The sequence below is a fragment of the Schistocerca gregaria genome, chromosome 5 (genome assembly GCF_023897955.1).
Source record: "Schistocerca gregaria isolate iqSchGreg1 chromosome 5, iqSchGreg1.2, whole genome shotgun sequence".
NCBI classification, from domain to species: domain Eukaryota; kingdom Metazoa; phylum Arthropoda; class Insecta; order Orthoptera; family Acrididae; genus Schistocerca; species Schistocerca gregaria.
In genome coordinates, this window is record NC_064924.1 from 264,562,866 (window position 1) to 264,578,610 (window position 15,745).

General features: G+C 38.7%; 1 protein-coding gene across 1 annotated transcript in view; it reads right to left on the minus strand.

The window, feature by feature from the left end:
- Window positions 1-15,745, minus strand: part of LOC126272562 (transmembrane 9 superfamily member 2) — a 128,902-nt gene that overhangs the window by 82,802 nt on the left and 30,355 nt on the right. Inside the window, exon 4 of the mRNA XM_049975484.1 lies at window positions 3,480-3,615. Within this exon, the coding sequence (XP_049831441.1) occupies window positions 3,480-3,615 (136 nt within the window). The remainder of the gene's footprint in view (window positions 1-3,479; window positions 3,616-15,745) is intronic.

Sequence of the window (15,745 nt, forward strand, 5' to 3'; positions counted from 1 at the left end):
GGTAGGATGTCCCTCATTTCAGGCCATGATGACAGGTAAACCAAGCCCTGATGAAGGATATTGTCCAGTTGTTCCAGTCTGGACTGCTATTGGGTGAAGAAAGGGGCACTCCTTTGTAGCTGGTTCTTGGGGGTGGTGGGAGGATTGGGGATGTGTGGGGAAACGACACAGGAGGTTTTTGCAGACTAGGTCTGGGGGATGAGTGCCTGCCACCCCTGGATGGCCATGCTGTATGGGAGGGATGTTTTGGTGTGGAAGCTGTCAAAATGCACAGTAGTTGGTGGGTTTAGTGTGGACATGGGTATGGATGAACCCATCAGAGAAAATAGGGCAATGTCCAGAAAGATGGCATGCTGGACAAGGTGAAGCCGAGGGCAGAGAAGGTGTTGAGGTTGTGAAGGAACGAGGATAGAGTGTCTTGGCCCTGAGTACAGATCATAAAGATATCATGGCCAAACCTGAACCAGACTAGGGTTTGGCATTTTGGGAGGCAAGGAAGGTCTCCTCTAGGTAGTAAGTTTGGAGTTTGAACAATGTTGCAAAAGGTGGTGCTCAACAGCGGAAAGACCAAGGGTGTAAGGGATATTGGTGCATAGGGAAGTGGCATCAACAGTAACAAGTGAGAATCAAGTAGATAAAGGGACAGGGATGGCAGAGAGTTGGTCTAGGACATGGTTCTATCTTTAAAGTGGGAGGCTACAATACAAGCAACTGGTTAGAGATGTTAGTCAATGAGGACCGAAGCTCTTCCAGTGGGAGAAAAATAATCTTCTACAGAGCAGAGAGTCATAGGGTGAGAACATAGATGGGCTCTGGGGAGAGGTTCTGGGAAGGGCCTAAGGCTTGATGCAGGTATTTCAGGTTGTGTTGGACTTCTGAGATGGGATCACTCTAGCAGAATGTACAAGTGTAGGTGTCAGACAACTGGGACAACTGGCAGAGGCCTTTCACCAGGTGGTCACTACAATTCATAATGATAGTGGTGGAACCTTTGTCTGCATGTAGAATGATTATGTCAGGGTTTGTTTTGAGGCAGAAGGCTTTTGCCAATAATCAAACTCCTACTCATCCTATAAACCATGCAAGAGTGATCCCAAACTAGAACTCCATCATAACCTCTATTCCCTAATTAAAGCCTTTGGCCCTTCTCAAAACCCGTCCCCTTTGTCAGACCCAGGTGCAAGACCTGCCCAATCCACACACCCACCACTTCCTATTCCAGCCCTGTCACAGGATTACCCTACCCAATCAGAGGTCAGGCCACTTGTGAAGGCAGCCATGTTGTATACCAGCTCTGCTGCAACCATTGCACAGCTTCTTATATTGGTGTGACTACCAAACAGCTATTCACTGGGCTGAACGGCCACTACCCAACTGGGGCCAAGAGGAAAGTGGATCATCTTGTGGCACAACGTGCAGATGAATATAACATGCTTGATTTCAATGACTGCTTCATAACCCAAGCCTATTTGGATCCTCCCCCCCCCCCCCCTCTCCACCACCAGCTCTTCTGAACTACTCAGATGGGAGTTATCCTACTTACAACACATTCTCCACTCGCAAAGTATCCTGGCCTCAATCTACAGCAACCTACTGTCCTCAAGTCCTCCAACCAACATTGCTTGATTCTGGTTTTAAATGTTTTGTAGAAATCTCTCATGTTACAGTTTTGGAAATCCTCTTATTTCTTTTAAGTGATTATTTTTATTATTACTCCCTTTGTCAGAAAAGTTTCATGACAGGTTGTTTTTGGAAACAGAAAATTGCACTTGCCAAGCAAAGATCCTAGCTCCAATTGAAACAGTCCCCTTGGCTATCTATACAAAGTTGTCAATGTTTCTGTAGGTCTTGGAAGTAAGCAGGGAAATTTTCAACTGTGATGCTTGTAAGCTCATTTGCCACAACCTGTTAGATGTCTGCAATACCTTAAGGAAGCTTACCTTTCAGTCGCCTTTTCACTCGTGGAAATGAGAAAAAGATTACAAGGCGAGACATAAGGCAAATACGGTGGATGTTGGATGGCAATAAAAGAATGTCTGAGCAGAGACTTGGTAACAAATAAAGCAGTATGGCGTGTTGCATTATCATGCAGTAAGAACCAATCCTGAGAACGCCACAAATCAGTGCAAACACAGAGAATAACTTGTTGCAAATGTTTCAAGACTTCGGTGTAAGGAGTCTGGTTCACTATTTGATCTGGAGGAACATACTCATGGAGCACAAATACTTTACTATAGAAGTATGCAGTAATGTTGTCTTTGTTCTGGTAGCACCAACTTTCATCCCCAGCAACAATCTTTGACAAAAATGTGGGATCACTTCTGGCTCCATCCAGTAGTTCGGCAGAAATTCTTTGCCTTTCTTCCTTTTGTTTGTCCATTAGTGTGCAAGGGACCAGTTCTGCATTAAGTTTTCATTTCCCTAAATCTTCGCATCAAATCTTATGACACAGATTATGATTAAAATGATCTTTTTCTGATATCGCTTGCACAGTTACATGATGGTATTCTTGTAATAACTGTCTTACACGCTCCACTTTTGCACTGACGTGTGCTGTAGACAGACAACCAACTCAGGGACTATCTTGCACAGAAGCTCTGCCTTCACGAAACCTCTTGTGCCACTTGAAAACATGACTTCTTGAAAGTGCTTGCCAGCATATACTTGCTTAAGCATTGTCCAGGTTTCATTAGGGGTTTTCCCAAGTTTAATGAAGAATTTAGTATTCTCTTTTTGCTCACAATCATTATCCATTGTGTCACCATAACTAATGTGCCAAGAACCCAAAAAGTGAGTTGCTGAGCACAGCCCTCCCACCTAGTGGTTTTTTGAGGAAACATAGCCCAGGTCACTTCAAGGACACACACATACAAGGTAACATAAAAACAACATTTGTTCATTTTTAGTACTGCAGACTCAAATAAAGAAACCTGTCCTGGAAATTTTCTGAAAAATGGAGTATTATTATTATTATTATTATTATTATTATTATTATTATTCCTGGCCTTATCCCGTGCCTTCTTGGGGTCGGCATGTTAATATGGATTTGGCAATGTTGGTGTGGTAGAGGGTGTTGTGATGCTTTTTCCTTTGATGCCCCCCCCCCCCCTCCATCTGCATCTAGTGTTATTCCACGTGGAAATTTGAGAACACATGCAAAATGTTTGTGAATCATGTAACTGAGGCAGATGTGGAAACCAGCCCAGTATTCATCTAGTCAGATGTGAGAAACTGCCTACAAATCATATCCTGGCTGGCCAGCAGACTGGCCCTCATAGTTAACCCGCCAAGAAAATTCAGTCCAGGTTGATGTGCATACCCAGATCCTAGAAGTGGCTTGCTAATACTCACAACAACAACAACAACAACAACAACAACTACTACTACTACTACTACTACTACTACTACTACTACTATTATCATCAACATTATTATTCATAAAACAATTATGTGCTCCCGGCCGGTAGAGTAATACCAACCAATTATCCAGTGATGTTGATAGTTTAAGCCAATGCCTCTTCTAAGTAACCCAAGCTTTATCTCAGAGTCTTTGTCAGTGCCAGTGTAGTTCTTGATACACGCTACAGAGCATGACTGGTCTTCCAAGAACTTAATCTGAAACATATTATACACCATTAATTAAAAACACACACACACACACACACACACACACACACACACACACCAAGTTTCTGAAGTATACTGCCCAACCTATAACAGCTGGTTTGTTCCAATAGCTATTTTCTTTTCTTTTCATATTTTCATACCTGCACTGTATTGTGCTGTTTATGCTAGTACCTTTGTAAAACTACTGCCCTCTTCACCTACGTCTGTATAATTTTCATTTTCTATGATGCTGAACTTTTTGCTTAATTTATTCTTCCTACTCTTAATTTCTCATAATCTACATATGTGACTGCTAAGTCGGTATTTGTTCAGCTTTGTATCTATTTTTATTCTGCATCTTAGCAGCTTACGATAATTTCCTGACTAACTTACTAGAGAAACAAGGAAAAAAATTCTATATTACACAATAACACTTTTACCGTGATGTTTGAATCCACTGCTAGTTAAAAGGTAAGGTTTCCATCAATAATGAGCTGGAATGAAATTGGCAATATCTAAAATTCTTTCCACACTTCTCACAACATCCATCTGTTGTTTAACTAATACCTATAAAAAGTTAGTCTGTCTGTACGACAATGTCTTTTTTGTAATTGATTGACCTATTTTTCTTGGCCAAAGTTACTTGGTCATAAAACAAGCCATTGAATACATAATTTACAGACTCCAAATCATAAATAAATAAATAAATACAAATATTTTAAGAGTTACAATATGAGGTCTGTTCAACAAATACCAAAACTTTGCCCCCACATTTTTTTTCTATGCCTGCCTTTTACTTGTTGTGCGTGGTCTCCTTCAAAATAGTCTCCTCCACAACTGACACACCCTCTTAATGCAGTTTCCACTTCCAGAAGCAGTCCCAGTATGCCCCTTGCTGGATCACACAAAGTGCCGTCTGCAACTTTTCTTTTATCTCATCTACTGTTGCAAATCTTCATCCTTTCAATGGGGATTTCATACTTGGAAATAAAAAAAGTCCACAGCGACCAGGTCTGGAGAGCATGGAGGATGAGGCAGCAAAGTGATTTTGTTTTTTGTGCAACAGTCACGCACCAAATGGGATGAATATATAGATGCGTAATTGTGATGCAAGAGCTGTGAATTATCTTGCCACATTTCAAGTCATTTCCTTCTTGCATTTTCTAGCAGGCATGTGCAGGAATGCCATCCACTGACACGAAATTACGAATGTATCAGGATTTTCTGAACAGACCACGTATACCAGACAGTTGTAACCTCTCCTGAGGAACTTATTACAGAATAAAAAAGTGTACCACGAAGAATCCTTCTAATATAAAATATGAAAATTATAGATCTACCATAGTTCTGTAGGAAGCCTACTGAAAATGAAACACATAAAAGAGACTACATCATTCTATATAACACTTATTAAAGAGTCACCTGTAACCAATTTGTTTCCAGAATCACTTTGACTGCTGCATTTCCTACTGAGCCGGTTCATCTTACTAATGACAAATTCCACTAGGTAGCACATGTTTGAGAGGGGCAGATTAGAAGACATTAATTTTAGCTCCACAAAGTTCATTAACTGCCAACAGATATTAATCTGATCACCCTTTTCTAAAATAAGCAACCTGTTACTATATCTACATGGGTACTCTGCAAATCTCATTTAAGTGTCTGGCAGAGGGTTAATCGAACCACCACCACAATTCTCTATTATTCCAATTTCATATAGCGCAAAGAAAGAAAGAACACCTATATCTTTCCATACAAGCTCCGATTTCCTTTATTTTATCGAAGGGATCATTTCTCCCTATCTAGGTCGGTGTCAACAAAATATTTACGCATTCAGACGAGAAAGTTGGTGATTGGGATTTCGTGAGAAGATTCCGTCGCAACGAAAAACGCCTTTCTTTTAACGATGTCCAGCCCAAATCCTGTATAATTTCAGTGACACTTTCTTCCATATTTCGCAATAGTACAAAACGTGCTGCCCTTCTTTGAACTTTTTCGGTGTACTCTGTCAGTCCTACCTGGTAAGGACCCCATACTGCACAGCAGTATTCTGAAAGAGGATGGACAAGCATAGTGTAAGTAGTCTCCTTAGTAGATGTGTTACATTTTCTAAGTGTCCTGCCAATAAAACACAGTCTTTGGTTAGCCTTCCCCACAACATTTTCTGTGTTCCTTCCAATTTAAGTTGTTCATAATTGTAATACCTAGGTATTTAGTTGAATTTACATCCTTTAGATTTGACTAATTTATCGTGTAACCGAAGTTTAACGAATTCCTTTTAGCACTCATGTGGATGACTTCACACTTTTGTTTATTTAGGGTCAACTTTCAATTTTTGTGCCATTCAGATAACTATTCTAAATCATTTTGCTATTCATTTTGATCTTCTGATACTTTATTAGTCAATAAATGACAGTGTCTTCTCCAAACAACCTAAGACGGCTGCTCAGATTGTCTCCCAAATCGTTTATATAGATAAGGAACAGCAAAGGGCCTATAACACCATCTTAGGGAATGCCAGTAATCACTTCTGTTTCACTCTATGACTTTCTGTCAATCACTTCGAACTGTGACCTCTCTGACAGGGGGTCACAAATCCAGTCACATAACTGAGATGATATTCCACAAGCACACAAATTTCACTCCAAGCTGTTTGTGTGGTAAAGTGTCAAAAGCCTCCCGAGAATATAGAAATATGGAATCGATCTGAAATCCCTTGTCAATAACACTGAACACTTCATGCGAATAAAGAGCTAGTCGTGGTTCATAAGAACGATCTTTTCTAAATCCACGCTGACTGTGTGTCAATAGACCATTTTCTTTGAGGTAATTCATTATGTTTGAACACAATATATGTTCCAGAATCCAGCTGCATATTGACGTTAATGATACGGCCCTGTGTTAATTGGACTACTCCTACTACCTATCTTGAATATTGGTGTGGCCTGTGCAACTTTCCAGTCTTTGGTTCGTCAAGCGAATGGTTGTATATGATTGTTAAGTATGGAGCTAATGCATCATTTATCTGTTTATCTCAAAATATGATTCCACAGGACATAATAGTGTAAAAATAAAGTAAACAAGGTTTCATTATTCAGTAACAGTGAGTGTGGAGATAATTCTTATAGTGAAGATAGCAGTACTGAACTTCTGTTGAAATGTGAATGTGATACTTACTGGGAAGGTTTTCATCTGTCTTCGATGTTAAAATTTTAAATATCGACGTCACTGTTTCAAAATGTCATTTTTAAGATTAATGTTTCAGAAACTGTATGCAGCCTGATGTGGGGTGGTTGAGAAACAATGTGCTTTCTATTAAGCATGCCACAAACACTAAGATTTTTCAGCCTATTGCTCTTTTTTGTTAATAAATCATTGATTTGTATGTATACACAAAATTAGGACCCTCTACCCACAAAAATAATAGCACTCCAGTAAGATTCATGTTTGTGTCCCATTTATTGACACTGGATGACAACTGTTGTTAAAATCAAAAAAAGATACTTGATACCCCTCAACTTATCATTTTGCCCTGGCAGTGTTATACACACAAAAGAATATTCTGTTTTATCTGCAAGGCACATTTTCTGAAGCCAACAATAGCTGACCAAAAAATATGTGCATTAAGATGAGTTACTCCTCACAATAGGATCTACAGAAAAACCTTCAAAAACTTAGAAAGAAAAGCTATCTGTAACCTACCAGAATGAGATTTTCACTCTGCAGCGGAGTGTGCGCTGATATGAAACTTCCGGGCAGATTAAAAATGTGCCCGACCGAGACTCGAACTCGGGACCTTTGCCTTTCGCGGGCAAGTGCTCTACCATCTGAGCTACCGAAGCACGACACACACCCGGTACTCATAGCTTTACTTCTGCCAGTATCCGTCTCCTACCTTCCAAACTTTACAGAAGCTCTCCTGCGAACCTTGCAGAACTAGCACTCCTGAAAGAAACACATCAGGAACGAGAAAAAAGATACTATTCTCGATGCCATAGACAGTATTCAATAGCTGAACAGAATCTATGAATGGACACCACATGAGCAAAGAAAATGTGCAAGACCATTTACAACAGAGCTGCAAAGCAAACGTGTCCCACAAGTAAATGGTGAGCACATGCCTGTGAGTGCCATACACCTGTCCACTGTTACAGAGAACATGACGTGAGACTTGTTTAAATAAGGAAATCAATTACAAGAGAAATGATAGGAGAAATTTAGAATGTCTTTATATTCCCTTTCACACTGTAGATCCACTACGTCAAGTTGCAGATCAGCATCAATTTTATAGTGAAACCATTTCCATTTTCCTATTCAGTTGCTCTATGAATCCTTATTTATTTTCCAATGGGTCTGCGGTCAACAAACTAATAATTTCCATAACAAAATTACATGTCCTACAATTTCTTAAATGCTGATATGAATGTCACGCCCAACTGAGTACCAATGAGATCTACACATTGAATGGTGAAGAATACGTAACTAACAGTTTATGAAGATTTTGCACCAAGCCAACTCTTAATATTTTGTGTCATAAATTGTGTGGCATGCATGACTGTCATGTTTACTAATAACACCACATGAAATTCTTCCACCTGAAGTGGGGGACAAATTTTCAGCTGCAACTGCAGTGTAATCCTTTATGAAAACATTATTTGTGAAAGGGCACACGGACTTGGCTAAAAGTAGAGCAATTTTGTGGCTCATTCAAATGGCATTCAAATGATTGCTCTTCTTCTTCTTCTTCTTCTTCTTCAGAAAGCTGCTTCTTAAGTTTTAAAATCTTTTGTGCACATTCAGATTCTTCACATTTTCCATTTCTGTGTTCTTTGATGTGGTACGACATTTCATGTGTTTGTAAATAGAATTTCCTGAAATTATTCAATGTCTTATGATACACTAAACACTCTGTGAATGCACCTTTTCATGTAAAAAGATGAGATTACTCACACCGTGGATGGAATGTGAAGACTTTGTCAGTGTTACAAACCACTGACTGGCCACTGCTGCTGTCAGATAGCACCACTGTCAAAACTGGCTGTCCTCTATTTCACAGAAGTGTAGATCCACTTTAGATCTTTTCCCCAGAACACCAGTCAGTAAGTTAATACTTAAGTTCTCACATAAAATTATATCTCGATTTCAATATTGTCTCAAGATTAGAGAAGAAAAATCCTATAATATCAAATGGGGAATCTGTAGAACATCACAATCAAAAGTTTTTCTCCTCTAAACTACTAACATTCCAGCAGAGTTTCAAATTATAATTATTGGTTTTCCCTAGATTATTTTGGAATTATCCCTAAAAATATTGAAAATCTCTACATTAAAGGGTGTACAATTATAATAAAAATTATCATCTTACTTCAGGTCTTTAATATCATAAAATACGTGTAACACACTATACAAAACGCTAATAGATTTATAGGATCACAGGCTGAAGCATTACTTTCACATTTATTTGCCCCACTTAGCATGGCACCACTAGACTCTAAATTGAGTAACTGTTTTCCAGAATTGTCTTTTTTGTATGAAGATACCTGTTATGGGGGTTTCATTGTTACATCTATTTATTTTGTCGGTTTTACATTTTTGAGAACACTGACTAATCTGTGTACCCCAGTATTTGAAGATGGAACTGTTAATAAAAATGAAATGACCACTTCAAGGTTTTCATAAATAAAATTGCCACAGAGTTCTTTGAAGCTTAGTACATACACTATGTGATCAAAAATAACCGGACACCTGGTGAATTGTGCTGCCACCTACTTCCAGATATCCTATATCAGCAACCTCAGTAGTCATTAGACATCATGTGAGAGCAGAATGGGGCACCTGTTCATTAGGCGCAGCCTGTGGCGGAGTGGTTACATAACAATAACATCCCTGTAATGGACTGGCCTGTACGGAGTCCTGACCTGAATCATAAAGAACACCTTTGGGATGTTTTGGAACGCTAACTTCATGCCAAGTCTCATCGGCCGACATCGATACCTCTCCTCAGTGCAGCATTCCATAAAGAATGGGCTGTCGTTTCCCGAGGAACGTTCCAGCACCTGATTGAATGTATGCCTGAGAGAATGGAAGTTGTCATCAAGGCTAAGGTTGGGCCAACAACATATTGAATTTCAGCATTACTGATGGAGGAAGCCACAAACTTTTACGTATTTTTCAGCTGTGTGTCCATATACTTTTGATCACATAGTGTAACTCCAATAAATTTCAGCTGCCAATGTTTTAATTTCTTCCTCACCTTCAATCCCAAAACACTTGGCTTTGAGGAGAGCTCCATGTCTGCTTTTTGCATGTTTCTGTAGGTCAGCAAAAAATTGAAATGGCTAAATACGCCTTTACAGGCTACTTCTCTGGATTTTGTGCTATTTGTGGATTACACTGTTATACAACCAGTGTAATCAGTCAACTTTTCATGTGATTACTTTTATTTAGTATAATATAGAATGAAACAAGTTCTGATGTTGCCCTGAACAATAATAATAACACAATTAATGTAGTTAGCTAAAATAACATGGATTGCGTTCAATAAAGGTTTAAGGGAATCCACTTTCATATAAGGGCCATAAAGTAGTACATGTTATGGTGTCTACTATAAATAATAGGGTCACTACTCTTAAGTTCAATTCTACCCCAAATTTCCCTAAAACCCCGTCAAAATACAACAGCCCAAAACCACACACAATATGTTTTGTCCTAAAGAAGGTGAAGTGCCTAAATGTGGAAACACTGACTCCTAGACAATCCTCAGACAACTGTTTGTTAAAGCATTTTTGTGTATAAATATTCTTGACTGGAACATTACATCTGGCATAAATGACTCTCCTATCAACCTATCAAACACTTCACATCTAATTTCACCGCATTTCAATGAGATGAGCTCACTGGTCACTTTTTCTGGAATTCGCGTTTTCTGAAAATTCCCGCAATAGGAGAATCTTCCTGAAGAAAAGATATTTGTAACCAATCTCATACTAAAGAAATGTGTCTAGCCTTCCTTTATGTGTCTATCCTCCACTCAATGCCGTAACTAGGTGTTGAGCTATAACCTTCCATTATTTATGGTTAAAATAAAATTGTCACACAGTGCTCTCTTTTCAATAGTATTTTTGCCAACTGCTAGTCACCAATCATCAACCTCTTTCTCCAATCAAAGAAGGGCAAGCTGTGAGGACACCCATACGGACTAAAACCTGTAGTGTTCTCCAACTTTTACACTGACAAGAGCGTTACAAACTTCTAAGACAGCAATACTAATTACTAACACATTGTTTTTACCAGCAATACAGTATACTGGGTTTCAGAGTATACTACATAACAGAAAAGCACGAAGGAGAGTACACTATTCATCGGCCTCTCCCACCTGAAAACTATTTTCTCTTTTTATTTATTTTTTCCCCCGCATCTTCTCCCTCTGCTCATCATTTCATCACATTAAATTCATTTCTTCTTCTTTTGATTCAGTTCTGCTCCTGTAGCTTCTATGTACACTATTTCTCATCTTCAATCAATTGATTACTGATGGCTCATTAACTATTTCCAGGATTATGAAGCACAGCTTTTAGTCCATCAGTCACACCAACTTAGTTTCTGCAACATGAGTACGTCGACTAGGGATTTTGCATGGCTTAAAACATTCTAACTTCTCTACCATTATGGAGGAGTCTCAAACATAGGAGAGACGGACTTTACAATCAACACTGTATAGGGAAAAGATGAGTAATGCCTGGATACACCAGTCAGTAAGGGCAATGCCAGTGATTCCTGGCATGATAAGATGTTTTAACACATCAAGGAGTTTAATCAGGACAAATATAAAAATGATGATATGGCTATGAAGTTTTTTGGGTGTGTGAGTGTGGCACGAGTTACGTGGGCCATTCTATACAGACTGTTGTTGACTGTTGCATCGAGCATCAGTGTCACCTTAAATACAGGACTTTTGATATATCAGTGGTGGCAGAACACTGTTAAATAAGCACAAGATCTTGTTTGAACAAGAGATAATATTGGTTTACACTTCAACTACTGGGACTCTGTGATTACTAAACTAAACTCATCCACAACAGGCCATGAATGCCCAATGGTACCAACTGACCTCATCATACACTTCACTGGATGTGGATATGGAGGGGTATGTGGCCAGCACACCGCTCTCCCGGCCTTTTGTCATTTTCCGAGACCGGAACTCTGAAATTACAGTGGCTGTTGAAATCAGACTTTGTGAAAGCAAGTACAATAGAGACACTGGCTATGCCCTTAGCAATGCATGGAAGAGTGCACTTGTCCAGGAAAAATCACAGAGGAATACTTCTCAGTTCACTGCCTGGGGCAATGGATGGCACTGCAAGCAACACTAGATGTATAGATCAAGCAAAACCTGTGGGCGTAGAGTGCGCCACCTCTGCACACACTGTCATGACATAATCCAGCCAATTGGATGTCATTCTAGGGGGTATAAAAGAGGAAACCTTGTCAGCTCACAACAGTCAGTTTTAGTCTCTGACGAAGATGATGGAGGATACCATCGAAAGACTGGAAATTTATCCAAATTTGATGTGACAAATGAAACGAGAAATTTTTATGCATTAAAATAAGGAAATTCAAATAATATCAAAATCTGGCAAATTTCAACACTAATATAGAAATAAATGTAAATCAAATGAAACAATACAAGAAGATAATACTTCTTGTAACCAAACACTAAAGACGGTATGACCAACCAGGCAATGTATTCCATTTACAAGGTAAACAAAACTGTAAGATATGTGATGGATGCAAAACATATTTTATCGGTATTTTGTAAAGTACAGACATATTAGAAAAACTGGGAAGCAAAGAATATATCATAAGATTATGACTTCATGGGACACCACCTTGTCGAAGGCACCTTCTGGTTGGACAGGGAGGTATGTATGATCTGAGGAAGCTGGACGCTATGCCACAGTAGCACAGCTACTGGAAGGGGCACCCAATCCTAACTGGCCACAGCAGAGGAGCCAGATGAACTGTGTACCACACCAAAGGGCGCAGGCTCTACAGGCTCCAAGAAATCAGGAGGAACAGTAGTGGTGAGATCTATAAGCAAAACATTTCCCTGTGTTCTCAATAAAAGATGAAAGACAAGAAGAATACGGAATTGGGTTTATAGTCTACACAGACATGAATAAATCTGTTACTGCTTTCACCCCATGCAATGAAAGAGCATGCCCTCGTAGGAGCAAAAATGAGACAGAAACTTGCTATGGCTGACAAAGGAAATATTAAAAGAGTAAAGGAATACAGCATAAAGCAACTGAAAGACGCATCTGTTGCACAAGAGTACCAGAACAGATTGAGACAGGAGTTACAAACAAATGATGATGGAAACCATATAGACAAGAACTGGAACTGTTATTAAAAATGCTTCTCCCGACAACAGCACACGAAAAACTGGGGGCAACAAGGATACCTATAAATGAAGACTGTATGATGATAAATGTAGACATACAGTGGACAGGAAAAAGGAAGCAAGACTGAAATGCTTACAATGAAACGAGATCAAATCAGCATTACGTGGTGAAAAAGAGAATAGAAGCACCAAGGGTTTGTAGGAAGAAAAAAGGGTAAGCAATGAGCAGAAATGAGAGACAGAAAGGAAAAAGGGACCTCTTACCAGAGAAGCAAAATATTCAGCACAAGCCGAATCATCATCCGAATCATCATCATCATCATCATCTTCATCTTTTATTTTTATTTTATTTTTTTTGCGATAATACACTTCATTCTGCGAATGCTCCTATCGATTTGAAAGATGGAAAGATATCCAATCTGACAGGAGACAATAATGTCATTAAAAGCAATTGATGTCTTTCTTTTGAAAAAGGATCTCTCGTCATTATGGGGAAATAACAATGGCCTAACAAGATGCCCGTTTTGTAAACCCCATAGATGCGTATGCAATGCTTCACAAAACAGTGTCTCCTAATGTTTATGGGGATTTTAAGGAGTTCAGAGCAGCTTTGTATTAACGGACATTTTATGAATACAATAATGCCAATCACGACAAGTCGTTCCCATTTATATGAGAGTTATAAATGCCTAGCAATGTTACCAATTTGCAGTTGATAGCCTTAAAATGCCAACTGACAGCTGACATTACTGTAGCAACAAAAACCTACACGTACAATACACATTAACTCTGATGTTACCGATAGAAATGAAAAAGGTGAAGTTGGTGTTGGCTGGCTAAATGTCTTGGCGTGAGTGTTGATTGAAAAATGTCTTGAAGAATAACAACACTAACAATGTACCTCGTGTAACTAAATATATCCACTTAAAGCTCATCATTAACAAGAAAGGAAGTGTACATCACACAAAGAAAACCGAATTTGAACATTACATCTTTCCTGAAGGAGATGGACCTGCTGGGTTTCCTGATACAGTAATTTCAACAAGGGTGACAAATCAACAAAATTATTTTCTTTTTAAAAACATCGGGACCTATAGCAAAGAGGTCTAAAAAACATTCTGTGACCTGAAGTAGAACAAGGACCCACAACAGAACTTCAAGTGAGTGACAGTGAGGATCCAAAGGAAGAACCTTAACAGCTAGAGGTACCAAAACCGAAGATGAGAAGGCAAGAATACCGTTTGTGAACAATCTTGAAACCCTTCAGACACAAGTATTTTAGAAGCAAAAGACAAATCCTTTGGTCACTATAAAATATGGGATCACAGTAATCTATTTTGGGAGGTTTTGTGAATTCAAAATTTTAGGTGGTTTTGGACCCATTAATGGCTTCAAAATCAAAATTTGGTCTAAAAGATGCTGTTACACTGAGTAAAAATACCAATATTTCCCTAAAAAGAAGTTGTGCAGGGTACACTAAATTTCTCAATTTGGAGTCAGTTTGCTTGGTTTTAAATGTTTTTACACTGTAATGTGCTATGGATCTGAAGCGTTTAACCACTTAATGTTAAATTCAAAGAAGTCTGTACCACGTGACAAAGGACATTTTAAGAGTAATATAAAAGCAGAATTTGTTTTTTATGTATGTCAAATTAAACATTGGCAATAAAATGAAACTTTCAAATGCATTGCCTCAAACCCTATTTCCCATTATCAAAATTCAACTACTCAAATTTAGGGACAAAAATATTTCTTTTTTAACAAATTATTCAGAATTTAATGCTGGACATAAAAATTACAGTAGCTCAAGACCCAAAATTTTTGACAAGAGGTCCCTTTTCACTTTCTGTCTAATTAATATAGAGTTAGAAGAGCATAGGAATGAAAGCAGAAAATTTTATAACAAAATTAAAAGAGGAAACCAACAAATATAGACCAAAATAACAGCACGTAAGAACAAAAAGGGAAATTTGCTGACAGACGAACAAGATGTCCTGCATAGATGGAGAGAGTACTTCAAGGGAATTTTGTTTGGGTAGTACTATCAGCAGTGGGCAGCTACTCTGTTACACTGCACAAAACCAAAGGTAGAAGAGCCCACATCAGAAGTAGTACAGAAGGTAGAGCACTGTCTAAAGAATTACAAAGCACAATGAAATAATACAATAACTGCAGAACTGTTGAAAAGTTGGAGGGGAGGGGAGGGGGGGGAGGGGTGGAAATTTGTCAACATAAGTGAATCCACAAACATATTAAGGACAGAAATACTAACTGATTTGTTGCTGCTTGGTATATCATCTAAGTATGTTTTACTCATTCAAGCAACAGTGCCTGCCTCGAAGGCTGCAGTGTGAGTAGATGGAGAACTATGTAATTAGTGAAGCATACAACAACTACCACCGTCACATTTTGCAAAAGATCTGGCTGAGAACCCAAGAAAATTCTTGTCATATGTAATATCACTAAGGGGGTCTAATGCTTCCATTCAGTCCCTTGTTAACCAGTCTGGTGTGGCAGTTGAGGACAGTAAAATGAAAGACAAAGTTTTAAATTTTATGTTCAATAAATCATTCACACAAGAAAACTGTACAAACATACAATCATTTGACCAAACAACTGGAAAAAAGTGCACGTGACTCCAGTGTGTAAAAAAGGTAAAAGAACAGACCAGCAAAATTACAGATCAATTTCCCTAACCTGTGTTTACGGCAGAATCCCTGAATATATTCTCAGTTT